Genomic DNA, 16,045 nt, shown 5'->3' on the forward strand with positions numbered 1-16,045 from the left:
GCAGACAGTGGAAGCAGTTGGACGAGCTACAGGGATAAGATGAGAATATTCCTGGGTTTCAAACAGAAGAGGCAGCCAATGGATTTTTCCTGTCAGCCAGAATTTCCCACAGWCACCTTTCCACCTCCCACTTTGACCTGCATCTTCACCTCCATGTCACTCCTGCAACAGGACAATTATATCCATTATGAGGGCGAGGGGAATTCTTCACCCTTGCAGGTGTCAGCGCGGCCTTCAGCCACCGCTGCAGACATCGTGGCCAGCCCAGGAAGCCGGTGGYATCAAGGATGGAATTGCCCCCAAGGGAGAGCAGAAGAACTTGCTCATTGGGAGCCGCCTTGCTCTTGTGTCAGCTSCTGGCCTTGCAGAGGGAAGGGGCAGCACAATAAGTTGCAGCTTCCTCCGTTGGACTTGGCTGCGACYGAAAAGGAGAATTCCTGCAAATCGGGCTGCGCTGGGCACAGGAATGTGACGATTTCTTGCAACGAGTGCAGCTTTATCAGCGCGCTGGGAGCAAACCAGCGAGCTCAGCAGTCTGCAGGAAGAGCGCAGACCTCGCTGGAGATAAGTGATCGCAGAGGCACAGGAAGGAATATATTGATTTAGGGGCTCAGAGAGCATTTCTGTGCAGCAGGATGCACAGGAAAGTCAGATCAGTTTAGCTGAAGCTGTAGAATTTTCCAAGCCACGAGACATCTGCCAGAGGAAAGAGATGGCCCCAACAGGAAACAAACTGCCTCATACTTTTGTCTCATTAACCACATATTTTTTTGGCAGAATCATCTGAACGGGAGACACTGCCAACCACAGTGAAGAAAATAAGTTATCCTTTTCGGATTCGCCTCTCCCACGTTTATCTTAGTACGGATTGCCTTCCCCACTGCAAACCAGAAGGCAAAAGCTTTAAATCACCCGGGGGACTTCACCCTTGCCCATGCAGAGCCGTCATTCAGGAAGGTGCTGGAGAGAGGCTTTCTCCTCCTCCTCCTCCTCCTCCTTTCCAGCAGCACTCGCGCTCTCTGCTTGGAGCCCAACTGAGAACGGGAGCAGACGTTAAGCCAGACCAGCAGGAAGCAGGGTAAGGAGACTCAGCGCCAGCAACTGCAACAGCAATATATAGATATATAGATGGATACATATATATATATATACACACACACACAAACATAGACATAACACACACACATATATATACATATATCCTTAGCCATCGGCTCTCCCAGGCTGTCCTTCTCCAGGCTGGATGAGCTCCTGGTTCTCTTCACAGGCCAAGTGCTCCAACCCCGGCCATCCTGGCCATCTCCCCTGAATTCACTCCAGCTTACAGAGAGCTTACTGGGCATGGCAGGAGGGAACTGGCCGCACTATCTAGGCCAGGTCCAACAAGGGCCAGTTAAAGGCAGTGCTGCCTCCCCTCCATCTGCCGGCTCTGCTCCTGTTACTCCAGCCCGGGATGCTCTTGGCTGCCTCTTTTGGCAGGGCTCCCCGCTGGCTCCTGCTCACCTTGCTGCCCAGCCGCCCCCAGGGCCTTTCCCACGGAGGCTCTGTCACTGCCAGGACACGTTGTTCAAATCCAGCTCACGTGTCATCCAGTGGCTCGGGATGTTCCTTTCGGGGCAGCGGGGGGACAAATCTTCCAAACTTCTTCCCTGACGCTCTTTAGCCCTTCCAGCTCTTCAGTCCTTCCACCCACAATACAGAGTAACGCAATGATGGCTGTTTTGCAAAGGTCGTCTCTTTTAAAACCGTGCTTCAAAACACATTGAAATGGCATTTCCAAAGAGGATGCACGTACCGCTTTGTATCTGATAAATATAGTGAAGGAAATCAGGGTGCAGATTTGAATGACCTAAGKGCCGAAAGGCCTAACAAAATCTCTCCATAAAGGCTGGCATTACCAGCTCCTCCTCTCTTCTTCCCAAATTTTGTTTTCTCCTCAGCAATTATTTAGAAGTGTGCTAGCTGAGCTGTAGCTCGTAGATTTAAAGCAATGGAATTCTTGAGAGCTGTAAACTGCTTTCTAACACAGTAGACCTGGCAAAGCTTTAGCAGAATATACATGCATATACATATACTTATCTGATAAAYATGGGAGCCCTGCAGGTGAGTCACCCAGGTGAACCACAGGAGATCTCCCCGTGGCGGCATTTGCAGTGCAGGCAGAGCCAGAGGGAACATAGGCCCCAGGGAAAAGCGCTCTCCACTCCTGCCCCTTGCCGGTGGCTGCTCAAGGGGAGACCTTGGAGAGATCCCGCAGCTCGGCCTGTGTGTCGGAAACCTTGGAGAGATTCCGCAGCTCCGCCTGCGTGTCGGAAACCTTGGAGAGATCCCACAGCCCGGCCTGCATGTCAGAAACCTTGGAGAGATCCCGCAGCTTGGCCTGCATGTCGGAAACCCTGGGGGGATCCCGCAGCTCGGCCTGCGCGTCGGAAACCTTGGAGAGATCCCGCAGCTCGGCCTGCGTGTCAGAAACCTTGGAGAGATCCCGCAGCTCGGCCTGTGTGTCGGCTCCCTCAGGTGTCCAGAGGGCCCAGTCCCCACAAGGCCTTGACCCTGGTTGAAGACAGAAAGGACGGAGCCTCCTGGACCTCCTGTAGCCACAACTGCAACAGGCCAGACCAGCCCTGCTTTGTGCGCCCAGGCAGCCGGGCCCAGAGAGGCGACCAATTCATCCCTCCAGGGCCCTCGGTGCTCTCTGTTCAGACAGAAAAGCTGGAAGCAAGAGCTCGGTATTGCACCAAACCCTCTGCTTTTTCCTAGTAGTGGAATTCATCAAGTCCAGAGTCAATTCATATTCGACATCAATTGCAGGCCCCAGTAGAGAGATAAAGTGTTTCAGAGGGAAACTTATCACAGCTCTCATCATATTTGGTATGGGCCAGATCCCCCCAAAGCCTTGACATCAATAGAGACCTCCCCAGAGCTGCTGCAGGAATCAGATTAGGCCCCGTCTCTYGGTACCTTTATTGTTATTTTTCCACTCCTCCTGTCTGTTGGAGACAGRCCAAGGCTGCTTCCTGCGCTCCTCGTTTATCAGCTCCCTCCTAAAATCAATATGGTTGTGACGGCTACTGCAGCTAGCACGTTATCACTTCCCCTAACAAGGTTATCTCGACAGGGTGAAGTTCCAGCTAATTGAAGTCCATAAAACAGCCGTGTTGACATGGGGCTCCAGCGCTCTGCGGCCCATCCAGGGCAGCTTCTTCYGGAGAAGACTCCACAAAGGCCTCGGGTGCTCCATCAGTCCTTGTGCACTTGCCAGCCTCACCTGGTGCTTGGCAAGGACGCGCTTCACGTTGGGGACGCTGCCCCCATCAGCAGCCCTCACTTCAGCTCGAATGAAGCACGAGTCCTCCAGGTTCAAGGCACTCAGAGCCCTCTCCACAAACGTGCTCAAAGGCTCCATCCACGCGCGGATTCCACATCTGCTGACACCGAAACCCTCCTCAGCCACCCTCTTGGAATACGTGCTCCTTAATACGGGAGAAATGAGAATTCCGCTTCTCTGGTTTAAAGCCTTTGAAAGGGAAGAAAGGAAATTGTGGAGTCTGCTGGTAAATCCCGGGGTGCTCTGGGCCAAGAAAGGCTCCACAAGCTGCAGACAGACAGCAGGAGCTCCCAAACGCTTCATTAAGCCACCTGCACCATAATAGATTTATTTATTTGGAGGCCAGTACCATGTAACTCATGAGCTATATATATATGTATAGGAGGTGGATATCCTTACAGTATTTAGGCAGATGCAAGCAGAGCATTGAGAGGTGGAGGCAGAAGTGAAGCTCAACAGGGCTAGATCAGTGCAAACTCCCTTCCCTCTGCCCTGGCCCTACCGGGGATATTGCACCACTTCAGGCTTGCATCATACATGAATATTGTCCTGCAGTTTGGCATTAACTCAAAGGCAAGCGGCCCAAAAGAAAAGAAGTGTTGGAAGGAAAATCTAGGAGTCAGGCTGTGAGTTTCCCTGTAATGAAAGCAGACAGCAGTGCTTTGGTGCGGGCCCTCGTGCTGCAGGATGGGCACTGGGGCAGCCCAAACTCAGCCGTAAGGAGATGCACCTGCACAGCAGCCACCTTCCCGTCAATAACCTAAAGCATTTTTAATACCTCTTAGAGGGCAACTAATTTCCTCACCTTCCTGAATGACTCGGATGATGGTTTTCAGCCATTTTCCCTGAATCCTTCTGTGACTGTTTGATAATGAGTGCACTAGAGCTGGCATTTATTACTCTGCTAAGAACGGCATTCTAAAAAATGCATTTCCTGCTGCATCAGCCTCACTTCCCAAATTCAGTACTTATTGTATCAAAAATATATATATATATTTAAATTCACACCATTGGTAAAGCCATCTGCACTATCAGAGCCATGAAGTGGGGAAAATCACTGCAGGTTCGTTCTAAATAATTTTGGAGACTTTCCCGTTTGCAGGTACCAGCCAGTGCTAGGGAAGCCGGTGGTCACATCCCAGGCCTGACACAGACCCAGACAAGCAGCAGATACGCAGGGGCTGCCACAAAGTGACAGAAACCTCGGTGCAGCCCCCAAAGAGGGCAGTGATGCAGGAGCCACGGAGAATGAAACACATCCCCTCTCACAGGCTGGACAGGATTGATGGCACAGCATTGCCAGGAGCTGTACCACAGAGAAAGGTGATTTTTCAAGTTTATGAAGAAAGTTCAGTACCTAAAAGAGATATGAAGAAATCATGCAAGAGGAGTGGTATTTTTTTTTTTTTTTTGTTGAATCAGGCTCAAACATTATGGTTAGATTTTCAGCCTAGGAATTAATGATAATATCTATCACATGCTTCTGAGTCTTCTCWTTAGTGTATCATAGACATTTCGTTTGTTTTTTCATGCCAAAAYGAGGGCTGCAAGGCGACGTCTACGGTACCCACCTACCTTCAGCTGACTACAAGTTCCTGCTTTGGTTTTGCTGACACTTGTTTTTCATGTTTAAGCGCGTTATGGCAATCACAAACGTCCCCAAGGAGAGGCAGGAGCAGGCRAGGCTCCGCTCTGCAGCRGGTGGTTCGGCAGCAGCCGGATCCCACAGGATGGGAAGCCTCTGCTGTTGCTACGGGCATCGGTTGCATTCACATCGCTCAGTGGAACCAGCCCGTCTAACACCCTTTCCGTACACAAAGCTCTTTTTCATCCATAAAAATCATTGTCCTATAGAGAAATAAGCACAAGAACTGCAGTTGTAAAGGACAATCTCATGCTAAGATTCAGCACATGGATTTAGGAATTAAGACAATCTCAGTTTATGAAACCACCATCACTAGTAATATTCTCAATAGCCCTAGGTTTGTGATTCTGATGCCCACTTGTTGCTGTATCTGCTTAACCCACCTGAAATGAACTCAGCGTTTTTTACTGACCCTCCTTTAACTACCTTTGGCTTTGTTGGTTGGAATTTATTCCCCCAATTCCAGCAGCGGGAACTTGCGCCGAACTTGAGGGCTATTGAATCACATTGACTTCTCACGTAGCAGATATCAAGGTTTAGTCCATGGTTCTGCAACCTTTTCCTCAGGGATGGGTGTCCTGGTAAGCGCAGGAGTGGCCTGAGCTCCTGGGTGTTCCTCCCAAGTTCTCGTGCCCCTCTGGTTTCACACTCGAGGCCTCCTCGTGTGTGGCTGACAGAGCTGGGCCTGTTCAGCCTGGAGAAGAGGAGGCTGAGGGGGGACCTGATCAGCGTGTATAAATACCTCAAGGGAGGSAGYGAGGAGRAKGGGSCRGCCTCTTTTCAGTGGTGGCCAGTGATAGGACTAGAGGAAACGGCCACAAGCTGAGGCACCAAAAGTTCCACAGGAACTTGAGAAAACACTTGTTGACAGTGAGGGTGACAGAGCCCTGGCACAGGCTGCCCAGGGAGGTTGTGGAGTCTCCTTCTCTGGAGATCTTTAAAACCCGCTTGGACGCAACCACGTGCCATGTGCTTTAGGTGACTCTGCGTGTGCAGGGGGGTTGGACTAGGTGACCTCTGAGGTCCCTTCCGACCTTAAGCATTCTGTGATTCTCTGGTTCCCCCTGCCTTGCTCTGACACACACAGGTATCAGATATAACGAGCACATTTTGCAGAGGAACAGCAATTGAACCTCCAGGTTAAACATCTGCCAGTGTTTGGAAAGGCAGCGCTGCATTAGAGAGCACATATATAAATACTATGCTCAAGGAAGCTTCGTTAGCCAAAGGGTCTCATGTCTTCTAAGACTCCCCGACCAACATGGAAAGGACTCRTGTTTCATATTTCCCCTTTGAAGAAGGAGGGGAGGCTCTGCTGGGTCTGTGATCAACAGGACCAAAGGAAAACTTTGGGCTTTCACAGATTCACAGATTCACAGAATATTTAAGGTTGGAAGGGACCTCTAGAGATCATCTAGTCCAACCTTCCTGTTCCAGCAGGCACACCTAGAGCATGTGGCACAGGGTGGCAGCCAGGTGGGTTTTGAAGACCTCCAGAGTAGGAGACTCCACAACCTCCCTGGGCAGCCTGTTCCACTGCTCTGTCACCCTCTGTTCCCTGCAGCAGCGACACTGTGCACTGGGAAGAACAACGAGGAAGCTCCATGGCACTTTCTSTCCCGTTGGAGTCCAGCAAAGAGCAGCACTGACATGGCCTTCAGGAGGACATTCCCGTGCCACAAGAACTAGCAACTTACACAAAYCAGATTCCCTCTCCAGAAAAGAGAGGGAAGCTCTTTGTTAAATYGGAGCAGAGCTGAAGACAGAGACCCCGCTATCCCAACCCATCGGTTGGGGTCACGTTTCCCTCCAGCAGGCCACAAACTGTTTGTGCAGGTTTTCCCGCATACTCCCATCCAGGATAGGATCACATCCTGGATCACAGGATCGATCCCAAGACGATGGAGCTCCTGAGAGGCCGGCAGGCGTTGGGCAAGTGCACACAAAACGAATGCAGCAGCTACCAGCGGCCGAGCAGGCGGCTCCTCCGGAGGCAACRCGAGCGGCCCTGAGCGCCTGACCGCAGCCTGCAAAGTTCAACCATCACCTTTCTGTCTGTTAACATGGCGAGCTACAGAAGCCTACACAAAATACTGAGCATGAACAAGATTTCTTCTCCTCTCCTTCTCCTCTCTCCTTATTCAGTGCTCTGATCACTCCAACCTACGAGGTAGCGGCCAGTCCAAGATGGTCACAGGAAAAACACCACCACAACACACCCACCCTGCCATTGCAGTCCACAGGTCCTTCAGGGTTCTGCAGCCCACAGGTCCTTCAGGGTTCTGCAGCCATGATCCAGCCCCTGGGACACAGCCCATCACATGCACACGGGCGTCGGCAGGAGGGAAAGCAGCCCTTCCAACCGTCCTCATGCAAGAGGTGCTTCCCCTGGCTGAAGAAGGGCCAGCACCAGCTCCAGCAGCCTCCCTTACCGTGTCCTCAGAGTGCCTCCTACCAGCTTGATCACCAGAGAGGTGATGGACCACAGAGCCCAGAGCTGGGCCTGGCAGCATCAGGAACCATCAACGTGCCCTTGCCTTAGAGCCTCTGTTTCTCTCTACCAGGCAGCTGCACCTACTCATCAGAATGGAGCAACATCAGCGAGGAGTTGTTGAGAGGTCCTCTCATGGAGAAGCTCGGCCAGGATGGCTGCATCCATATTTTCCTTTTTTCTTCTCCATCCCTTGCTGTGGATCAGCGTAGGGGTGTGCGGTGGTGATCACTGTACTCTGCATCCCTCAGCACCAGGTACCACAAAGTCAGAACGATGGGAAGCTCAAAGACTTTGGCGGTGGAGCCAAAAGGGAGACTGGGTGCTCAGAGAATAAGAAAAATTAGAATTGAGAGAGATGTCACATGCATTCGCTGGGAGAAGATCTTCCCTGAGGTGTTGATGATCAAAGTGACCAGGAACCAAAAGACTTGGGTGACATCTCTTATCCCAAGGAGATTCCTTCAAACCTGCTCCAGGAAAGCACAAGTGTCACCTTAACTCYGACCAAAACCACTTCTCAGGAAGCAACAGACTTCTAAAGGCAAATTCTCATTAAGATTTCCGTAATTGCATTTCCCTTGTGCGGGCTGGGGCTTATACTGTGCAATTGCTTGTAAATAATGGGGCTGGGAACATGCCAAAAGTATTTTTCCCCCAGGATTTGAACTCTTTAATAGAAGTCAGTGTAATGCATGAAGGACAGGATTTACTATCCTGTTGAATAAAGTTTGTTATTACTAATGATGACACTTCTGGCAATTCTTTCTGTCCTTGCAATTACCCATTCTCCCTTTAAATCTTTCTCAGGCTATAACCTCTATTACTTCCAAGAGCAGTGAGTTACATTGATTATTCGAAAAATATTTCTGTGAGATTTGAATTTGTCACCTCTTCATTACAAATAATAAAAAAAGTTACAAGAAAACAGAATTTATCCATTTTTTTTCTGTGCTTGTCATCATTGTGAGTATCTTAACCCTCATTATCTTCTGTTTCTCTGTAGTCTTTCCACTGCCTAATCATTTTTGCTACTATTTTCCAAACCCTAAGGAATCTGCATAAAGTGTTGGTCATAAATCAGTTCCTGACTGATCCAGTTAATGGAGAAATCAAAGTTCTGCAAGTACTTCACTTCAAATATATCTTCCCTTTACCTTCAAATCTGTGGTCACTGTGGTTCTTTCAACTGTCTTGATCAGGAACATCTGTGTCCTAATTTTTTYTGGTGAGCCTGATGACTTCAATGGCCTTCAGCATTTTCTATTTCACTGCCTTTTTCCTTTTCCACTGCAAACTTACCAAGTTTTGAAAGCTAAAAAAACCAGAAGTCAATCTTAACCACTTAAAATCCTMAGAAGATTAAAAACCTCAGAAGACTATTTTTTTTTCAAAATACATAGTCTATTATAATAGATTGGTAAGAAAGTTAACATTTACATTGTAAACCTCTTCAAAGGTGTGTATGCACATGACAAAGACTGATTTGGACAAGTCTGCTCTTACAATATGAAGATGTTAACAAGCTATTACCATAAGTCATGTATGTTGTCAGCTTCTCAAAAAATAAAGACCTGTTACTGTGCTCTGAAAATAARCTTGATGCTCACACGTTATGACCAAGATACAGTCCTAAGATATCTAAATACTTCAGGAGAAATAGAAAATCTCCTTTAAGAAACCTAAAATATCCTGATAATTCCCTGAATTTACGYGCAGAATTCCCATCAGATTCAATAGCACAACTGCTGTTAGTGGTGYAAGCATTAAAGTAAAAAGGGACATGTAGCAAAACGAAACTCAAACTATCCATTTGATTAGCATAGTAGCGAGACTTTAACATAGAGAAATGTATCAGTCTTCCTATTTGCTTCTTGAACTTAGATTTGCAAAGCAGATCTAACCCAAGTCCATACTGAGCCATAAAATACACAGGATTTATTTCCCCAAAGAGTAACAGCAGAAAGCAACAGCAGCAACTGCCTGTTGGCCAGTCTATGACTAACTTCCATCCTCCTCCTTCACCCATAAGAGGAAGAAGGCTCCTTCCCAATACTATATCTTTTCCCTTAAAATTAAGGCACTGTACCTCCTGTTGCAGATGCAAAGCACTAAGGAAAAGCACTCAGAGACTGCAGAGATCAGTACTGGATTCATATCAAAGCAGTAAGTTCCTGTAAAGCAAATGCTTTAACATTTTAAAAGCACTAGCTATGCACTCATCCTCCGGCATGGGAGAAGTCCCTTGGATTATGGAAACAGTCAGACTTGTGCTATCATTTAGGAAAGAAGACCCAGTGCACATACACCGATACTCAATGCTGTTCCTCGTGTGCTCACACTGCTTCATGCTGGTAACACACACCACGGCACGGGAGACAGGCACAGCCCCTTCACACCACGGTCAGCATAGAAAAAATTCCAATTCCTCCTCTTCTTTCCTTCTTCAACAGTATCTAGGAATTCTTCTGTGGGGAAAATGTCATTTTTAACAGTTAAAATCTGATGTACAAAACCCACTACATTACCACAGCACCCAGCAGCCTGACCCTGTAAAGTCCTTGCCTTAATCTTTACACTCTGCAAATAGTCTCTTGGTTCCAGCTGCCATAGAGAAGTAACACAGCTGCAAGCTTCAGCRGGGATGAGGAATCTGGGATTAAGGACTACTTGGTTTTATTTTAATAAATAGGCACTATAATTTGCAACAAAGTACAAATCTTTTAGCAGTTCTTTTCCACAATTTCTCCCCAGCCTAAAACAACAGAAATGTTCTGGAACAGGCAGAACACTGAGAATTGGCAGAGAAATCCAGGCAAGTGGCCTGCCTGCTTTCTGCAGGAATTGCAGCTTGACAGGCGCACGCTTTAAATGCCAAGTGGGATCTAAGCATTTGTTTGGGCACATGCACGTACATGCTTCATTCTTCAAGAGAAGCAAATACCACATTTTTCGCTACTCAAAACTAGGCACATTTTAATTAGAAGTAACTGGATTTTAATGTATTTCATCTGTGCTAAGTATCAAGCTATTCTTTTCAAACCACGATCGCGTTTCCAACATTCATTCTATGAGATCGTGGTCTCTTAAAGACCTGTTGAACTAATAAAACAGGTCCTGCCTCTGCTCATTTCTTCTTCTTGTATTTAGTTACCATTTCCCACATGAACCTTTGTTACTTAAGCAGCATTTTGGAGTARGGATGTTGCACTTAAAGATGGTAAGGTGCATCCTATCTGCTTTCTTAAACTGATGTTTATCAAACCTTCTAAGAAAATGTTGGGTTTGTGACACTTGGCTGTTAAAATGAACTGCACTGCAGACAAAAAGCAAGCCCCCCTTAGRCATTCATTTACGCAGTGAATACCTAACACTGCTTTTACCTCAGATCCCGACCCCTAAGCRGGGGGAAGGTTCTCTGCACTGTAAGCAAAAGCAGTTGCAGGAGGAGCCCAGAAGTGCATGGGGTTCATGAGGTACATGAGCCACTCCACAGTAASTGCCCATGCCCATGGCAAATAATACCCTTTTTTTAAATAAAATGCAGTCCTTATTTATCTTCCAGGTTGAAAACGATCCAACAATAACCCTTAAAACACCACCACAATGCACTACAATATTCTTTTATTTAGTTTACAGAAGAGTCTATCAGTACAGGTTGCAGAAAGAAAATGTTTAGTGCTATTTACAATTTGTTTTAAAACTCTGCTCTATACAAATTTAATTCTGATCAGTATGAACAATATTTTTGTAAATCTACTGCATATAAAGCATTTCATCAAAGCAGTAACAATGGATAAAATAACCCGATTACAGTTGAATGATGCTGATCATTCGAAAAACGATTACACTGAACATCTGTAAGAGTTGTGGACACTTAAGTACAAGAACACAATGTCAACCTGTGACTCATTGTTTTTTTAAAGGCTAAAGCTATTTATATGGAATATTGTTCTATTATACTACACGCCAATCTATATTTAACTTCTATAGTTATGTATTTTATAAGATTTTTATTAAATATATTCTACACATATTTGTAATTTCAGCCAGGAAGAATTCCTCCCCAGTGAAAAAATATAAAATCTTTTATATTTTTTACAGGTTTAGATGAAACTAGCTCATGCTTTAGTGCTGTGCAAATTTCTTTAGCATATCAACATTTAAATTATTGATATGAAATAAAAGAATGGCATCCTTTTTAATTATGTATGCCTTCAAAAAATCAGCTTCTGATTTTAATACAATTGCAAGCACTAATACCAAATGCAGATTACAGAAAGAAACAGAACTAGTAACTATGGCAGAAGGTTTTGCTTTTTCTTCTTTTTAAACTTTAATCCTTTTGAAGTCTCTAATGAGTAAGCATGACACTGGACACTAAGGTACAGATGAGAAAATGACCGAAAAAACACCAATTGCCAATATTCAAATACATAAAACTGATTAGTAAATGATGACTTCTAACATTTATGCACAGTAATAAAAGCCTATGAACTACAGGAAATTACCCCTCCCATATTAAGGCTAGGAAATGCACTCTCTGCACTTGCTTGTGCTGTCTGAATAAGCACTCCCCACACGAGCTAGATGAGAGTGCGCGCGGTAGTAACGAAAGCAGGTCGGTTTCATCAGCCCTCTACAGAGTGCTTTTAAATTACAGGCACATAGTTGCGTTTGCTGCAGTTAAAACATTTCTAGTTAGGCTTGGTTTAGTTAGTATGCTGTGCCAGTTCGGCCACCAAGGTTGACTTAGGTAGAATTGACTTGAGCAGTTTTTTTTCCCTTCCGTTTAGGCATGACATTTTGTTTTAATTACAGATATGCTCTTTTCCAGTGTTGCATTATACATTGTAGGTTATTCCTAAGTGTCTGAACTATTGTTAGAGGTTGTGGATGAGAAACGTACTGTCAACCACACTTAGTGCAAATTGCATCTAGAAAGCTTCACTGGTTAGATCCGGTTAATGGAGACTTTTTGCTGTAGCAAAATAATTCCTGCTATGGAAAATAACGCATTAACTTTTCTGGAGACTTAATTCAGTCAAGAACCGATGTACTGTAAGATGATATAACAAACAAAAAGCAGGAATTAAAAAAAAAATCAATGAAAATGTTCATAGAGCTTTCTCTTTTTTTGAAGAGGAAAAAAGACTAACGTGACAGTGTTCATGTAATATTTCAGTTCCATGGATTTACAGACAGGCTCTTCCTACAGGTGTTTGAAGCAAGGTAGGGCCTCTTCTATTCCAGCAGCATGAAAGACAACGACTATATTACATCACACCTAGCAGGTAAAGCTAACAGGGCTTACAGGATTACACAGCAATTGCTTTCTCCAGTTTTTTCACGGTTCCTTTGACCTGTGGAACAAAAAAAGGGCTTGATTACAAGCGATTTCTAAAGCAGGTTGTTCTGCGCATGAATAAGCCTGATAAAAAAATAAAACCACCTTATTTGTAAGGATTTTTTATTATTAYTATTACTATTAAATACTTGCATATATATATATGTGAAAAGCAGGAATACTTCTACAATAAAAGCTAAAGCTTCCTAAGGGTTCTGAGGGGTTCTGGGTTCATTTCTGCAGTCTATACAAATACTGCAGTTTCTCCTTTCTTTGTTTTCTATGAACATATGAAGTACTCATGGACCATGCGGACACTTCCCTGCTATGAACTATCCCCAAAGCCCATGACAGTTCCAAACACCTTTCCATCTTGTGTCTCTGGAGCACAGCCTACCTTGAGAGTTTGGCTCTGGCAACGTCTCTCTAGCCACCAAGTGCATCACTGTTGTTTTACCAAAGGGGAGTTTTAATGCTGCAAAAGGAGAAAGGGAGATTTATTAATATTTCAAAGATACCATCTTTATGTAAGACATATAGACAGTTGAAATTGTAGCTTTTCTTGGTTTAGCTCCTGTGAAGTTTGAAGTGCTTTCTTAATAATTATCTCCAAAGGCATTTCATCTGACAAAAGCTGTACAGAGTAGGGTCTTAGGACAGGGTAATAATCCTATAAAGCACCATGTTCCTAAAGATAACGATGTTCCCCTTATGAAGCTTATTCTTCCTCCTATGAGTAAAATTAACACAGGCATCAATGCCAAGATTCAGGTGCTAATCATCCTCTACACAAAACAATACAAGCAAATGGCTAATTCAAGCCCTACATTATAACATTCAAAATGAAAAAARGAAACCACCACAAATAAATACAAAACAAACAAGCAAAAAGAGCCATGACTGCTCTTTTCATCATGCAGATTTTCTGAAATATGTCTGCATCTTACATTTTAGTATTAACCTATGATGTCAGCATCATGTGAAAAAAAATCAAATTAAAAACACATCAGATAAGGTATTTCTCCTTATGCTGCTTATCTGAGTTTTTTTTTAAACACATAACAAAGTTAGCAGTAAGTAGAACAAACTATTGAAAGCTCTGAAACTAAAATGATTAAACTAAACTAAAAAAACCGTGACTCGACTTGAAGCACAGTCTGTGCCTGAGACGAGGAGCTACTAAAAGCTGCAAGACTGAAATGGATAAAGTATTTTGAGGACATGATTCTTTGATACAACCGAGAACTTCACCAAGGCTATATTAAGTCAGTTAAACTCGGTGCAAAGGGCTTTTCTTTATTACATAAACTCCTAAGAAGCCATTACAGAAAGATCACAATATTACAAGCTAATCACATTATGGCTATCTTACATAATATCAAGACATTTGAGGAGACCTGATTAYTGAGCAGTGGAGATTAATTATTTGTAGTAGTTAAGTTTAAAGTATGCTAATATTTCAATTAATTAATTTCAGCTAATAGGTTGCATAGTTCATACAGAGATTCCTTTCAGCAATTCCTGGGAGCACAAAGTCAGCGCACTCCCAGGGATGCTCAGTGACCTTTTTCTGATGCCTTCCTTCTTTCACCTCTTTCTCTCCCTTAAGCTGAGTCTTTATTTCATTCCTTTCCCATCTGTTTAATTCTATTTTTATTCCAGATTTTCTGTCAGAATTCCACCCTCTTTTTTGATGAGTATACACGTGTGTGTGGSGGGGTTTCTGTCGCTGCTTTATTCACAAATAAGAAAGCAAAACATTGCCTAYTGCCTTTATCTAGCTGGAAACAGCACTGACACATACAGCGTCACCTCCCTATGAAATATTATTTCAAGTGCAAACTGCAGCCCAGATGAAATTTCCTGTTGGAAGCTGAACAACCAACTCTGGTGTGCACAGACGGGAAGCAACCAGGCAGAGGCCAGCGAGGCACAASGGGCTTCACAGAGCTCAATTCTCTGCCACCACTTCCAGTGCTATTAGCTCTCTTGCACATGTAGGCTCAAGCCATTCAGAATATGCACTAACACATGGTGGTCTAGGACAGGGTTTATTTAAAATAGCTTTTTTCACTTTATTTTCTTAACAATTTTTCCCTTTTTTTGAGGTTTGTCCAGTAAAGGAGCTTCAGGGTTGTAAGATTTTACACGGAAACGTAAACATTAGGTAACAACTAGAATCTTGCAGCACCATTCTTTAAACTTGGTTGAAAGTCTACTCTGAGGGGGAAAAAAAAATAAAATCTGTTTCCTTTGAATTTTGTTTCCCTAGTTGCTAAAGTGTCTTTCAATACGGATTAAGTCCAAATTCCAGTCAGTATTTCCTAATCACCTAAACCAAATAAAACACTAGTTATAAGTGACTGATAGAAAGGCTTAAAGAAACTGTATTATAAGAGCAGAAGAAACTAAATATTGTGTTTGATGGGGAATTCTACTTTTTCTTTTCCAAAAATACCCAGTTCAGTTAGGGTTACATGAAGTGGATACCTCAAAGTGAAGTAACAGCCTCTCAAACTGCCTCATGGGTCYCTGCTCCCCTTTCAGCTGCATAGTCTTACTCCAGATAAACTTGTTAGYACTGAAGTAAGCCAACATTTTAGGGATTTTTTTAGAACAATAGAGCAATAAAGAGACCTTTGAAGAACTCTACTGTACATGTAAGATCCTTAGGGTGAAATCATTATGAYTGAGTTGCAATGCGTGAATGATTAACAAGGAAATAAAATGCCCTGAGCCCAAGTATGTGCTCAAAAGCCAGAGCCCTGGGTTAACGCAAGGAGGAGCACGCAGCTATTATTTTTCAGTATAACTCCTTAATCAAATATTCARAGTGGCTTGTGTTTTAAAAGATATCAGTGAGGGAAGCAAGTCCTGGTGCAACAGAGATGAATGGCAAAGAAAGTGCCATTGAGCTATYCTTGTGCGGAAAAGCTAAGGTCAGGCTCCAGAGTTTGGGATCCTATCTGTGACTAACACACTTGGTTTTCAACTCTAGCCCAGTTCCTGCGGGCTGCACCCATCAGCAYCACACAGACACGCAAATTGCAATTGCAGGGCGAGGGAAAAAATCAGGGTTCACTCAGCTGAATTTACAGTGRTCTTGTTGATATACACAGCAACATTAAAAATGGATTTATATGGAGGGTTAATGCATTCTAAAGGCCCATCACCAGCTGATATCAGTAATGTTGAAAGCTAATCAATGGCTGTATTATCCCTGCCACTACTTAA

The 16,045-nt window shown here is 44.4% G+C and overlaps 1 protein-coding gene across 1 annotated transcript in view; it reads right to left on the minus strand.

Moving 5' to 3' along the window:
• Positions 1-11,083: 11,083 nt before the first annotated feature.
• The window catches only part of UBL3 (ubiquitin like 3), a 52,143-nt gene continuing 47,181 nt past the window's right edge, over positions 11,084-16,045 (minus strand). The window contains exons 4-5 of the mRNA XM_026049833.1: positions 13,209-13,286; positions 11,084-12,827 (exon numbers count right to left, since the gene is read on the minus strand). Of these exons, the coding sequence (XP_025905618.1) occupies positions 12,775-12,827; positions 13,209-13,286 (131 nt within the window). The 3' untranslated portion in view covers positions 11,084-12,774. The remainder of the gene's footprint in view (positions 12,828-13,208; positions 13,287-16,045) is intronic.

This window comes from Nothoprocta perdicaria, unplaced genomic scaffold (genome assembly GCF_003342845.1).
Source record: "Nothoprocta perdicaria isolate Ctin4 unplaced genomic scaffold, notPer1 scaffold_62, whole genome shotgun sequence".
In the NCBI taxonomy this organism is placed as follows: Eukaryota; Metazoa; Chordata; class Aves; order Tinamiformes; family Tinamidae; genus Nothoprocta; species Nothoprocta perdicaria.